Source organism: Rattus rattus, chromosome 13 (assembly GCF_011064425.1).
Source record: "Rattus rattus isolate New Zealand chromosome 13, Rrattus_CSIRO_v1, whole genome shotgun sequence".
Taxonomy (NCBI): Eukaryota; Metazoa; Chordata; class Mammalia; order Rodentia; family Muridae; genus Rattus; species Rattus rattus.
Window position 1 is genome coordinate 41,806,470 of NC_046166.1, and position 13,933 is coordinate 41,820,402.

The 13,933-nt window shown below is 42.9% G+C and overlaps 1 protein-coding gene across 2 annotated transcripts in view; it reads left to right on the plus strand.

Annotated features, from left to right (window-relative positions):
- Positions 1-13,933, plus strand: part of Snx25 (sorting nexin 25) — a 104,048-nt gene that overhangs the window by 46,284 nt on the left and 43,831 nt on the right. For both annotated transcript variants that reach the window (XM_032919459.1, XM_032919458.1), the window contains exon 6: positions 10,121-10,191. In XM_032919459.1, the coding sequence (XP_032775350.1) occupies positions 10,121-10,191 (71 nt within the window). The remainder of the gene's footprint in view (positions 1-10,120; positions 10,192-13,933) is intronic.

Consider the following 13,933-nt stretch of genomic DNA (forward strand, 5'->3'; position numbering starts at 1 on the left):
GGTTGGATCCCCAGCACCCATATAACATCTGAGTGGCCATGGCAGCTAAGCTGAAGTCTCCAGAGGCAGCATGCCGAGGGCAGAGACTGGGAATTGTTAAGCAAGCAGGACGGCCAGGTCATCCACAGTGATGAGCCCTGGGCTTAGGGAGAGAGCCTACCTCAGCATATGACATGGGGAGAAATTGAGAAAAAACCTGACATTAACCTTGGGCTTCCACTTGAAGACGTGAACATGTATGCTTCCACACATGAACACACATATAGACAAACATACCTAACATTAAAAATATATGCATGAAAATGCCACAGAGAAAACTATTTTGAACGATAACAAAAATTAATTAAAAATCATTTTGTTTTGTTTTGTTTTCCTTGAAGACTGGCATATCTACTGTGGGGGCACAGGAATCCAGAATTGTTTCTAGTCCCTTCAGCAAGCTTGGCAAAGAATGATGGGAGAAAATACTGTTGCAGGCATTTTTCTTAATGATAGTCGTATGCATCAAGAGTTACCTTCTGTCTGTTACATCTGTCTTCTCCTGGAGCTATGTCATAGCTCTCTGGGCTTTGTTGAACAGAATTTCAGTCAGTCATTCTTACATGTGCTGGGGATCTTTTGTCTGTGAGGGATGAAGCTTAACCTAGGAACAGAGCAGGGACTAACCTTTGTTCTCTGCATCTTGTACAGCCGATCCGCAAAGATCACCCAGCATGATTGTAAGAGCAGGGACCTCTCCCTTTGCTTCAAAATGTACATAATGTTATGCACATGATCTCTCTACTTGGTTAATTATCATTTGATATAAAATGTCTGTCCACTTAAGGAGCAGGTCCTCTAACTGTTTCCAACTGTCCAAATCCCTATTCATTAGATGCTTTGTCTAGTTGACAGTGCTGAGACTTTCTGACCTGCGACTCTAATGGAGCTGCTTTCTTTGATCATAATGGGAATTCTTCAGCTGTCTTTCTGGTACAATGGAGTACTCTGCTGTCTGACTTTATTAGTGTTTAGGCCACTGTATAAATACTACTCTCATCCAGACTGAAGAACACTGCCTCAGGCAGGGAGTATGCTCTATTTAGGCTAAGCAGCTGATGAAATCATTTAGTTTTATGTATCACGTATTTGGGAGATGATGCATATTTCCTGAAGGAAATAAAGCCATTTGATTCTTTTAGGCTAGAGTGCATTTAAAAGATGAAGTAAATTAAACCCCTTGAATGGTATTTATAGTTTGGGGATAATTTGGTTATTATGCTTTCAGAATGTTATTAGGATATTCCCATGAAATTATTAGAGCTAGAAACACTTCTTTCCAGTGCACTGAACTAGTAACCTTTAACATTGGCTGTATTCCAGACTCATTTGAGCTTTACTAATGGACAGTTTGAGCTTTTCTAAAATCCCTCTGTCCTTAGAGCTCTTCCTTTCCATGTCCTCTAGGATCCAGGAATTTCAAGTGATGATGCTGTGGTCAGACTGGGCGAGACTGAACTTTTCATAGTTTTCTAGAAGTAATGATCAGTTCTGCTAACTACAGGAGCCAAGAGTGTGAATGGCATCTCAGCCACAGGATACTAGGAAACGTGCATTGGTCTCCCACTGCTGCTGTCAGTGGGGAGATCCCACAGTCCAGGAAGTCAAACCAGAGCTCAGAACGCAGGTGTAGTCACTAGTGAAGCCCAACCATCAGGACCATACTAGGGAAGCAACTGAATGATCCTTCATTTTGAAGATAAACAGGAGTCCACAAACACACAGTAAGGGAGAAGTGTGAGGTTCTGCCCTTAAAGAACCTTCAGCAAAGGAAAAGACAGATTATGCCCCTGGACAGCATCCAGTGCTGTCTGTATTGGTAATTCTCCAGTGAATTTGTAGAATATATCTAATGAAATAGATTTGTTCCTCAACTGAAAAATGCAGATACCCAGGCTTTATGCCAGGAATTTATGTAGTTGGTTTGGCTCTTGTCACTGGGATAGAACAATACCTGAAATAAGCAATTTAAAGGAAGAAAGACTTGTTTTGCTCCAGTTTTAGTCAGGGGTCCTTTGTCTCTGTTGCCTCCAGCAATGCCTGGTGAGGCAGAACATTAGGGCACAGAGAACACGGTGGGGCAAAGCTGCTCACCTCATGGCAGACAGGAACAGTGAGTGGAGGGACAGGGACAGGGTATATTCCTCAGAAGCATGGCCCTACTTCCTCCAACCAAGTCCCATCTCCGTGCGACTCACCACTACATTAACCCCATGGCGAAGCTCTAGGTCTTCAGAGTCCACAGCACCGTCATCTGAAGACGAAGCCACATGAGTCTTTTCAGCCATTTTCTATATAACTTGTAATGGAGAGGAACGGGACACGAGTAGTTTAGAAAGCTCCCAGTGACTGCAACTCATATTGAGAATCCTTTTAACTTAGCATACTTTCCCACATGCTATCACTCTGAAGTTTTGGCTAGACATAGTGTGTGACTCAGTGTGCACCAATTGGGTAAATGGCAACGCTGTCAAGGTGTAAATTTTCTTAAGGCCATTGATGCTGTGATGAAACACCATGACCAAAGCAACTTGGGGAGGAAAGGGTCTATCAGCTTATACTTCCACATCACAGTTTGTCATGAATGGAAGTCAGGACAGGAACTCAAGCAGGGCAGGAACCTGGAGACAGGAGCTGATGCAGATATCATGGAAGAGTACTGGTTACTGGTTTGCTCTGCATGGCTTACTCAGCCTGTTTTATAAAATTAACTTATTAAATAATTAACATCCCAAATGCTGCTCCTACTCCCAGTCCCTCTCTCACAGAGTTCCCTCCCCGCTTTTCCTCTGAGAGGGTGAGCACCCCCCTGGGTGTTCCCTAACCCTAGCACATCAAGTCTGTCACATTAGGCACCTCCTTTCCCACTGAGGCCAGACAAGGCCACCGTGAAGACTGAGCTGTTTGTCTGCTGCATAGGTGCCTGCCGTGTCCAGCTCCTGTATGCTCTTTGGTGGTGGCTCAGACTCTGGGAACTCCCAAGGGTCTAGATTTGCTGTCAGTGCTGGTCTTCCTGTGGAGGTCCCATTCTCTTCAGGGCCTTCAATTCTTCCCCCAGTGCTTCCATAAGTGTCCCTGACCTCTGTCTAATGTTTGGCTGTAACTCTGCTGGGTAGAGCCTCTCAGAGGTCAGCCATGCTAGACTCCTGTCCGCATGCATACCAGACTATCGTTAATAATGTCAGGGATTGGTGCTTGCTTATGGGATGAGCTTCACGTTGGTTCTTCCTTTGGTCTCTTTTCCATCCTTGTCCCTGCATGTCTTTTAGGTAGGACTAATTCTGGATTGAAAGTTTTATGGGTGGGTGGGTTGGTGTTCCTATCCTTCCTGGTCCTGCCACTCAGCCTGGTTTTTATAGAACCCAGGACCTCTCAGGGATGGCACCGCCCACAATGAGCAGGGCCCTCCCACATCAGCCATTAATTGAGAAAATGCCCTACAAACTTGCCTGCAGCCTGATCGTAATTGAGGCATTTTTCTCAGCTGAAGCTCCCTTCTCTCTGATGATTCTAGCTGTGTCAAGCTGACATAAAACCAGCCAGCACAATATTGTCTGGACATGTCTTCTCTTTACCATATTTATTGTGATGGAGCAAAGGAATCTTTATTAATGACCTCTCAGGTAGACTTGTTTAACATTAGTCTTCTCTGCCAATAAACTCCTCATCTGGGGCTAGGACATACCTTAAGGTGAGGGGTGGTTCTGTGCTGTGAACTGCTCAGCAGCTCGCCTGACTCATACTCACTAGATGCCAGGGGTACCCTGCAGCTGCAACGATGCACATTGCCAAATGACCACTGTGCACACTGTTGCCCTTGACTGAGAGTTACGGTTTAACGACATGAATAAGTCATTACTAGATGGAATTAGACACAGCTCAAAACCCAAGAACCCCAACCACGTGACGACGACTTTCACAGGGTAGTGTCTCCTGCCAGCTTTCAGGTGGACTTGACAATGACATCTGAAGGTCAAGGGATTCAGGGTAGTTAGCTAAGTTGTGAGCGAGTGTCACCACAGGCTCGCTAGCATCCAGCACCTCACACTGCCACAGTGCATTGTTTGTGGGGACAGCACATAGGGTTGATGTGTGAGCACAGCACAGGTTGAGTCTGTAATTCAGTGTTAGTGACGGTAAGCCTCACATGCTGTACCTCAGCATCCCACAACTCACTTACCTAATATAACTGGACTCTTGAATGATTTATCTGCGTCTAGCTCTCCTGCATCCTTGTCCCTAAGAGGCACTGTTTTGTCCTTTGCTTTTATGAATCTTACGTGTGTATGCACAGGTATAAGCAAATCTTTATATGTTATGGAGGCCAGAGCTTAACTTGGGTGTCTTGTTCTTACCTGAGACAGGGTTTCTCATTGCCTTAATTAGGGTTCTATTGCTCTGAAGAGACACCATGACAAAGGCAAGTCTTATAAAGGAAAACATTTAACTGGGGCTGGCTTACAGTCTCAGAAGTTCAGTCCTTTGTCACCATGATGGGAAGCTTGGGAGCATCCAGGCAGACATGGTGGTGGAGGAGGAGCTGCGAATCCCACATCTTTATCTTCAGGCAGCAGGAGAAGATTATATCTGTGTGTAGCTCGAGCATTGGAGACCTCAAACCTCACCCTCACAATGACTTCAACAAGACTACACTTACTCCAACAAGGCAACACCTCCTAATAATGCCACTTCCTGCGGCCCACGCGTTCACAAGCACATGGGCCGCCTGTTCTAACTCAGGCCCAGCTCGCTGCCCCTGAGCACCTCCAGGCTTCCCAACTGTGTGGGAACAAGCATATCCTGCCTCATCTGCCTTACGCTAGAGACCCAAAATTAGGCCCTTCAGCTTGTGAAGCGAACACTTTACCCACAGAGCCATTTTCTCGCCTGAGTTTGACTTTACTGTTTCACTTCATGCAGCACTTGTCTGTTTGCCATATTTCACTGTAGCACAGTGTCTTCCAAGTTTATCTGCTGTCACCAAGGGCAGTATTTACTTCTCTGAAGCTAAATTGTGTAAGAGGCATTTGTGATTGCCATGGCTCTCAGTCAGTGCTTTCTCATCATCAGGCAGCTCAGAGGTCCTTTATTGTCCACAGTGACAGCCACCACATCCTACTTCCAGGGACAGGTGAAAGGCAAGGATAGAAGGTGGGACATGTTTGCCTAGGGTGTTTCTTAAAGAAACTTCTGGAAGCTACTATATCTGGCTAAAAGATCTGGTGTTGCATAGCCATAGACCCACTCTTTTTAAATGAAGGGTTTTTATTACTGAGGAATAAAGAATGGATATGGTGTAAGCCATTAGCTATTTGTGCTACCATATCATATGCTTATAACTCAGTGAGACAGAATAGCTGTTTTTCCTGATAGCATTAGAACAATACCACTTTTTTGAACTGGACATTTGTCAAACTTAAAGATATTTCAAACAAATGCTCACAAAGGGAGAAGCTTTGCTGTGTTATCTTGCATGTGTTCACTGTCTACCATGCAATTCGGCACTGGGCTGTGCTCCTTATAGCCATCATCTTAGCTGGTTGGTATAACCATGTAAATCAGGTAACATTGTGCCCATTAGTGGTTTAAGGAAGTAAAGTGATCTACCACCCATCTCAGCCAAGATCATGTCGTCAATACATAGTGCTAGGGTCTGACCTCAGGTCTACTTAACTTTAAATCCCATGTTAAAGCCTGGGGACCTGCTAGCAGATCGATAGAAGGCATCAGTGACAAGGCTCCAGCCTCCGGGGATCACTGAGTCTTCCCTGGCACTGATCCTTTAAGGGAGCAGTGCCATCAATGGTACCGTCGCCTGTTGTCCAGACAGTGGAAGATGCCAGGGCGTCCTCAGCAGTGGAGCCCTCGGGATCACTTAGGTTGTCAGGCTTGTCGGCTTGGCAGCACTATCCCTGACTCATTTGCTTCAAAGAATGAGTCACTAAAAGCGTCAAAAGACAAACTGTTCAGAATATTAGGTGTACCCATTAAATGTTAGCAACATTAAATATGTTCTTAGTCTAGCCCATTAATATGTATTGATTCTCTACTGTATGTTTAATAACAACCTGGATGCAAGAAGAGAAGAACAGGCAAACCCCTGGGCTTAAATTAAATGCAAAGAAAAAAGTTTCCCCTTCTTTTCATAGACAGAGCACAATATTGTCTTGGGCTCAAAACTGTGTCAGTTTTTAGACTTCCATGACTGGTTACACAATGAGTAGACACCATTTTTATTTGTTTATTCATAACACTGTGAGGAAGTGGGACTCTTTAAACCAGCCATGTAAAATGGTAAATGAATAGGTCCTATTATCAGGCAGAAGAGAGCTAGGATTTGAGAGAAGACAGGCTTTAATGTGCATTATATGTTACCTGTAAGACTCAAGAGAAGGCATGAGGTATATTACTTCTATTTCAATAGATCTTCTTCCTGGGAGGTTGCTTTCTGGGAAGGTGCAGAGCAAGAGCCAGGAGAAACTAGCATAGAGGTTGATCTGACTGGGGTCTGTGTTTCTATTGAGGGCAAAAAAGCAACTGGGTTGATGGGAGTCCAGATCCTGGTCTGCTGTGGAGGGACAGCAGCTGGCGTGTGGGTTGCCTGTGAGGACATCCTGAGCAAGGAAGGGCAGAGTAGAAGTGGAGGGGGAGGGGTTCCAACAGAGGTGCTCAGGTGCGTTTGGGTGGGAGAAGAGTGGATGTGTGAGCCAGTGCCATGATCCATGGGTGAGGAGACATGGAGTTGACAGCAGACGGAAGAATAGGAGCACATTTAAGGATGTGCAAAGGTCAAGCCAGAGGGGCTTTGAGATGAATGTTTACTAACAGACAGAGCAGGGTTTTCAGAAGGGGAGGGCACTAGTGCAGAAACGGACATAAGCATAGGGGTATCCGGAAGAAGGTGAAGCAGAAGAGAGGAACCGTTTAGAAACATTTTCAAATGATTCATAGTTGACCATTTTAATACAGCTGCCCTACTGTCCTTCTGCTAGCATTGTAGCAACCAGAGGCATTGACACAGTTATAAATGTCTGCAGTTATAAATGCACATATCATCTGCATTTTAAGAATTAAGGTCTTATAAACATTTATTTGCATGCATTTTAAAGTATAAATGCTACTGACTGAATGCTTTTCCTTGAATCTGATTTGTCCCCAGAGTGTCCTGAAGCAGAGACTGACCATATTGGTGTTCATCTGTGTCTGAAGCATAGGAAACACAAATTTTTGTGGGAAGCAGTTTTGATTATTATTTCTGTTCTGTTTTGTATAGAACTCCTTACAATAACATGTAAATGATAGTTTAGGTTTTTTTAAAGTGGGTTGGGGGATCCAGTCTGTTAAATCATTTCTTATGTTACACTTCAGATTAGAAGCTCTGTGCGGATGGACACCGAGGCTATTTTAGACATCTGGATTGTAGCATACGGGGAGGTGTTTGTAGGCACACTCTGGAGCTGAGCATAAGTCGGCGTGTTCCTGCAGTAAACTTCAAACCCAGATTAAATGAAGACCATGGCTAGGGAGTGGTAGACTCTGTGGATCCAAGAATGCAGAGGATTCTTAAGCTATTTCCTCATCCAGTTAGCAACTTGCAGAACAAATGCATAAGGAGCCATTTCTGTGCTTTGTCATTATGTGGTGAAATGAGGGCAATTCCACCAGAAAACTATTATCCATAATAGCGAGGCTTCAACTTGGAAAACAGCCTGAATAGATAATCAGCCTGGAGATATTTTCTGTGAGTGCGTATGGAGTTCTCAAAGAGCCTTCTGGTTGAGGTGACATTTGGCCATGGGACAGGTTCATGCACAGTGACCTATAATTAGCTGTTTTGTTTTTTCTTTCCTGCTTCCCCCAACACCAATGTAGGAAGCAGCCTGAGATAGTCGGTAGGGGCTGATTTGATGGCTTAGGGATGTTACTGGAAACCTAAGCTCCGCATCTCTTCTTTAGCATGTGGTTTTATGGTCCCTGAAGGGTGGCGGCGCCTTGTGTCCCTTTGTCCAGTTGCAGCCTGGCTTCCCACAGGACTGAAAGAGAGAGGCAAAGATAAAATGTACCAGGGGCTGCTCTCTGAATCTGTCCTGAGAATGCTGCTGGAATTCCCTCTCTCTAACATTTCTGTCAGTCTCCTCTATTTGAACACTGACTGTCTCATCCCTCACTGCTCAGGCATTTGGGGCTATGCATGTTGCTGTCCTTGATAGAACTGTGGTAGCTGTCAGTGTCTGCCACAGTCTAGAGGTGACAGGGCGTCAGTGCTAATGATAGCTTGCTTTTGTCATGGTGAACGCCAGACATCAGTTCCATATTGTGTAACCAAAGAAATAAAAAGGAGCAGATTTGCAAGGACTCTGTAAATAGCTTTAATTTTGATGAATGTGTGTGTTCCTTTGATTTTGGTGAAAAGCTGAAGAACGTTACATGATTTTGACTCTAACAGCCAGCCAGTGGTTGGTTGTTTGGTTTGATATAAACTGGGCCTGTGAGTGTCATGTGTGTGCTCTGTAACTAAGCATTGTCACCAGTCCTCTGGTCTGTTTTCATTTTGAGACAGGGTCTCACCAAACTTCCCAGGCTAGCCCACTACTCACTCATAGTTCAAGCTAGCCTCAAACATGTGCTCTTCTTGATTAGTCTTGCATAATCAGGCTTGGGCAGAGTTAGTGTTTAAAGTAAGAACTAATGCTAAATAGTGGTATTGTGGAAAAACTTTAAACAAAGTTGTAAATAGAGGCTATGAAACTTAAGACAATTCAGTTTGTTTAGGGAAGTACCTAGTAACCACTGTGTGATTCTCAAGAACTTCATTTCTAAGGCAGATGTGGTGGTGCACACCTTTAATCCTATCACTCAGGAGGCAGAGACTGGTGACTCTCTGTGAGTTCAAGGCCAGCCCAGACTACATAGTGAGACCTATTAAACAAGAAAGAAGACAAAGGAGGAGGAGGAGGAAGAGGAAGAAGCACCAGAACAACAAGAACAACAGCAAATAACAAAGCAACAACAACGACTGTATTTCTAAAACAACAGTAATGCCAACAGAAAACAAGAAAAAACAACAATGACTGTATTTCTAAAACCAAATTAAATATATTTAAAATAGCCACAACTGTAGGCTTTCACCTGTCACATAGTATGACAACATTTCTTTATTTTCCCTGTGAGAGGTCCTCTCACATGTATGTACCCTGTGCTCTAAGCTAATGGCTCTTGACTTTCCCAGTATTAGAAGTACCAAGGTAGCTTCAGGAAATTATCCATACCTGCATTCCCCAGCAGACGTCCTGCCATTAAGGGTCTAGAAGAGTCTTATGAGAAGTAATGAGGAAATACTGCAGGGCCGTGGCAGCAGGCTGGAGGGATTAGGCCATCAGTAGACCATCTGCACTAGAGAAGCTCCTCCCTCTTGAAACTCCAGCTCAGCCAGTGCATCCTCAGGTCGCCGAGCACTGCAAGTGTGGATGAAGGATTTTTAAATACATATAGCTACAAGTTACCATATATTGTTAATATTTATATTGTAATATTTACATAATATATGAACATGAATATCATATATAATGACTATATAATTATATGTAATTATATATTATATGTTTAATATTTGTATATATGGGATAGAATATGGGGATTGTCCATGTAATATGAGAGCTCCATCACAGCTACAGCCCAAATCCTAAGCTTTTAATATAATTAAACTTAATAGCTACAAATTGTATCATCTTATTGGAAAATAAAAATTTAAGAAATAAGACCAATTGTCTCTAGTTACTGGAGAAGCTGACTAGACGAGTTTAACGTGACCCTCAAAGTTGTACATGACCTTGAAGTGTTTTCAGCCATGGGGACAGGTAGTCATGGTCTCTGTCAGAACAGAGTGACTCTTCCATGAGGGCCTCAGAAATGATTAGCATGTGGTGTAGTGCCTGATCTTTTATATTTTATAGGTGTTCTCCATTAGGATTGTTTTGGTGAATTTTGGGGCTATTTGTTTAGCATAAACAGAGTCTAAAGGTAATTCTGAAAATAGCATTTTCTTCCTATTGAACATTTTCTTTCTCTCTTTTAAAATCAGGTATCAAATTGTAGTGGAAATAATCCAAGCAACTACAATTAGCAGCTTTCCCCAGCTGAAGAGGCACAAGGGTAAGAAGCAATTTGTTTTCTCCCGGTGTGTGTTTTTGAAAGGTCCTCAGTTTCCCCAAGTCAGGTCTTTGTCAAATGTGGAACATTGTGCTGACTTATATTTTAAAATTAAATCTATTAAAACAATGGTCTAAGACAGTAGTTCTCTTTAGTACAATTTTTCATGTTGTGGTGACCCTCAAACGTAAGATTATTTTTGGTACTGCTTCATAACTGTAATTTTGCTACTGTTATAAATATAAATATCTATCTGATATGCAACCCCTGTAAAAGGGTCCTTCAACATCAAAGGGATTGAGACCCACAGGCCTAATATCATTAAAGAAAATAAAATCAATCTCATCCTGACAAATATCTGTACTTTCTTCATATGTGTGTGTGTTCATGTGTGTATAGGTGCATATACGTACACATACATGTTGAGGCTAGAGGACAAATTTGTGTGTCATTAGGTACTTTCTGCCTTTTGGGGCAGGGTGAGGGTAGAAAGGGCTTTTACCTGTCTTGGAGCTTACCTAGTGTGCTGGCTGGTTGGCCCCAGGATCCATCTGTCTTTACTGATGGTCATGGGATTACAAGCCCACACCACCAGCCCAGCCTGTGTTACGTGGGTTCCAGGAATCAAACTTAGTGTTTGTGCTCTCCAGGCAAACACTTTAATCTTATAAACCTATAAAGCTCAGCATGGCCACAGATCGTAGAACTAAACTTGACTGACTATAATTTTTATTACAGTCCCTGTGATTTTCATTACTATTTCTGTCTGAACTGTGTCCTCGATAGCGACTCCAGTAGGTTAGTGTAGTCTTGTCCATCAGGTGTTGGGATTGTTAAGATTTCTTCCTCTCTTTACACTTGTGTTTTAGGTTTTTGAAGAGCAGATATGTGTGCTCCATTGTTCTGTCTCTTGGTTTATCTTCAGATGAAATAGGTTTCCCCCGGACTTAACCTGGGGAGATATGGGTTAGGAGGATGGCTTTTAGTTCCTTGTAGCTTGCCTGCTGCTCCCACACTTCCCCCTTCCTCCCTATGAATGTGAAGTTGGAGGACATGTCAGTATCATGCACAGACATGTATAGCACAGAATTTACTATACACAGGAAAACCTCATTTTCATATGGAAGAATAGACTTCTAAAAATTCCCCAGGTCTGTCCAGATCCTGCCAGGTAGTAGTATGCTGAAAGAACCATCCTTGTTGGGGCAGAGACTTTAAAACATCCTGTTGTCCCAGTTTCTAGTCAGTGCCAAAGCAGGAAGAAGCTTGGCTGGAGAAGTGTGCACTTGTTCCCTCCAGTCACTCACAGAAAGTAGGGGTTCTGTGCAAAGGAAGCAAGGACGTGCAGATGGGGAGGTGCACAGGCTCTTGACCTCAGCCCCTAAGGAAGACCATGCATGCACAGCGTGAGAGTCTTTCTGTGTACTCCTCTGTGATAACAGTCCAGCAGTGAGGCAAGTCTCTCATGAGCTGGAAGTCAAACACTGAAAAGCCACAAATGTTTGAAGAGGTGGTAAGTGCTTTGGAGAACAGTGTGTCTGTGTGGTGGATGAGTCAGCTGGTAGATCCAGCTAGAGCAGAGGCCGATTGCATCTTTAGCAGTAACATGAAAGACCTCATGGTGAACTGAGGCTTTGACCAGGGACTTGACAGTGCCCTCGCAACAGAGTAACCCTTAAGGCTGAAGCTCAGAGATCTGAGGGAGCTGCTGTTGATCAAAGGAGACAGGCTGCAAGAAAACATCCAGGTGTGAGCTTATGAAGGTTCAGTAGCCATCATGAAGGTCCCTGCTGGTGCTGGAGAGCTTGGAGGTTACTCTGAAGGAGGAAGCCTTTGAAGCCTGTGATAACAGAACCTGTAAGGAGCTTGGTTGTGTTCCTATTCTCATTGTTCCTGAAGGGAAGTGCTTCACTCCCAGACAGCTTGACAGACAGATATTTTAAAGAATGTACTAGATGGGGTCTTTCTCACCACCTTCACCTTTTCTGTGAATTCCTTGTTGCCATAAGTTGAATGGAGAAACTCCTCTCTCATTGGGTTACTTTAGTTCCAAGTTATGCTGTTGAGAGCAGCATGACAAAGTTTCTCCCCCATTTTGCTCCATGCCATCCTAGTTGGAAATAGGCTTTTTGTGCAAAGTATCCATGTCGTATATGCTACCTACCTGCTAGTTACTTAGTGGCTGCATTTGTTGACATTGACTATGCATTTGTTCATGTAATGTTTTTAAAAAGAAAAGATGATTTATTTTTAACCCAGAAGACCAAAAGTCAGTGCAGTAAAACATAAATCTTCAGACATGGAAAATTCTAATTCTTTCTTGGGGAGCTTTTTCTTAAATTAGATTTTATTTTTTTTTTTATTTACTCACTTTACCTCTCCCATTGAGGCCAGATAAGGCAGTACAACACTTACTAAAAATGGCTCCTAGGCAGGAGAGTAACGATGATGACAGTTTTATAACAATGTTTTGTTTTAATGTATCTGCTTCACTATTGTAGTTAATGCCTTTCTTTGCCTAGCATTTAAATTAAGTCCTGTAATTGTTTGAAATGTAAAGACAAAAGAAATATATATATATATTTCTGTGTGAGTCTTCAGAAATTCCATGGGGACTTAGAAGATATTCATCACAGATAAAGAAAGGCTGTTGTAAGAGGCCATCTTCTCCTTGCTTTACTTTGTCCGTCTTTAGTTCTTGTTTTACTTTCTTGTCTAAATCTCCTGTTATTGTAATAAATTATAGTGGATTAGAGCCCACCTTGATGTTGTGTAGTGCCTTAATTCAAGGCAACAATAAACAGTAAATTTGCCTTCAAAAATTAAAAACTTAGTGTGGCACAAAGGAAATGAAAAGAAGCAAGCCTTGTACCTGCACACATTTAATCCCAGCACACTGAAGGCAGAGACAAGTGGATCTCTATGAGCTTGAGGCCGGCCTGGTCTATGATGAAAGTTCTAAGCTAGTCAGGGATTCATTGGAAGACCCTGCCTGGCTGGGGGGTTGGGGGGTGAAGAAGGAAAAGGAGAAAGAAGAAGAAAAACAAGAGAAAGAGAAAGGAGGAGGAGGAGGAGGAGGAAGAGGAGGAAGAAGAGGAGGAGAAGAAGAGGAGGAGGAGGAAGAGGAGGGCTGGGGATTTAGCTCAGTGGTAGATGTAAGTGAGCTTATATCTTCACAAAATGTCTATATTAATTTCCACAGTACTCTTATTTAAAACACATAAAAATAGAGATAACTGTGTGGCCAGCAACAGTACGTAAAGTGAAGTATATTCATGTAACTGAATGTTAATCAGCAGTGAAAAGTAATGAACTTTGGAGGTGTGTTGTAAAAGAACTCAGATGCAGAAGGCCCTACGTTGTATGATTGTGTTCATTCAGGACGTGCAGACCAAGCAGATCTGCAGACAGTAGAACAGTAGAGTCTTAGTTTCCTAAGGCTCTTGGAGTGGCTTAAGATGCATGAAATTGAAGGGGCATATAGAAAACATTCCACATTATGTCAGTTGCATCTGAATTTATATTTTAAATAACCATTCAATTGCATGTAATTAAAATAAATGGAGGAAATGTGTCACGTATTGGATTATGGTTCAATAAAGCTATGTTAGAAACAGAGTGGGTACAGACTGAAGCTTCACAGTGAAGTTGTCTTAAGTAGGGCTGGCCTATTCCATAAAGGACACTAAGGGAAGTTAGACATTTCTAGTTCCAGTCCTTATTCAGCGACTGAGCACTAAGCATG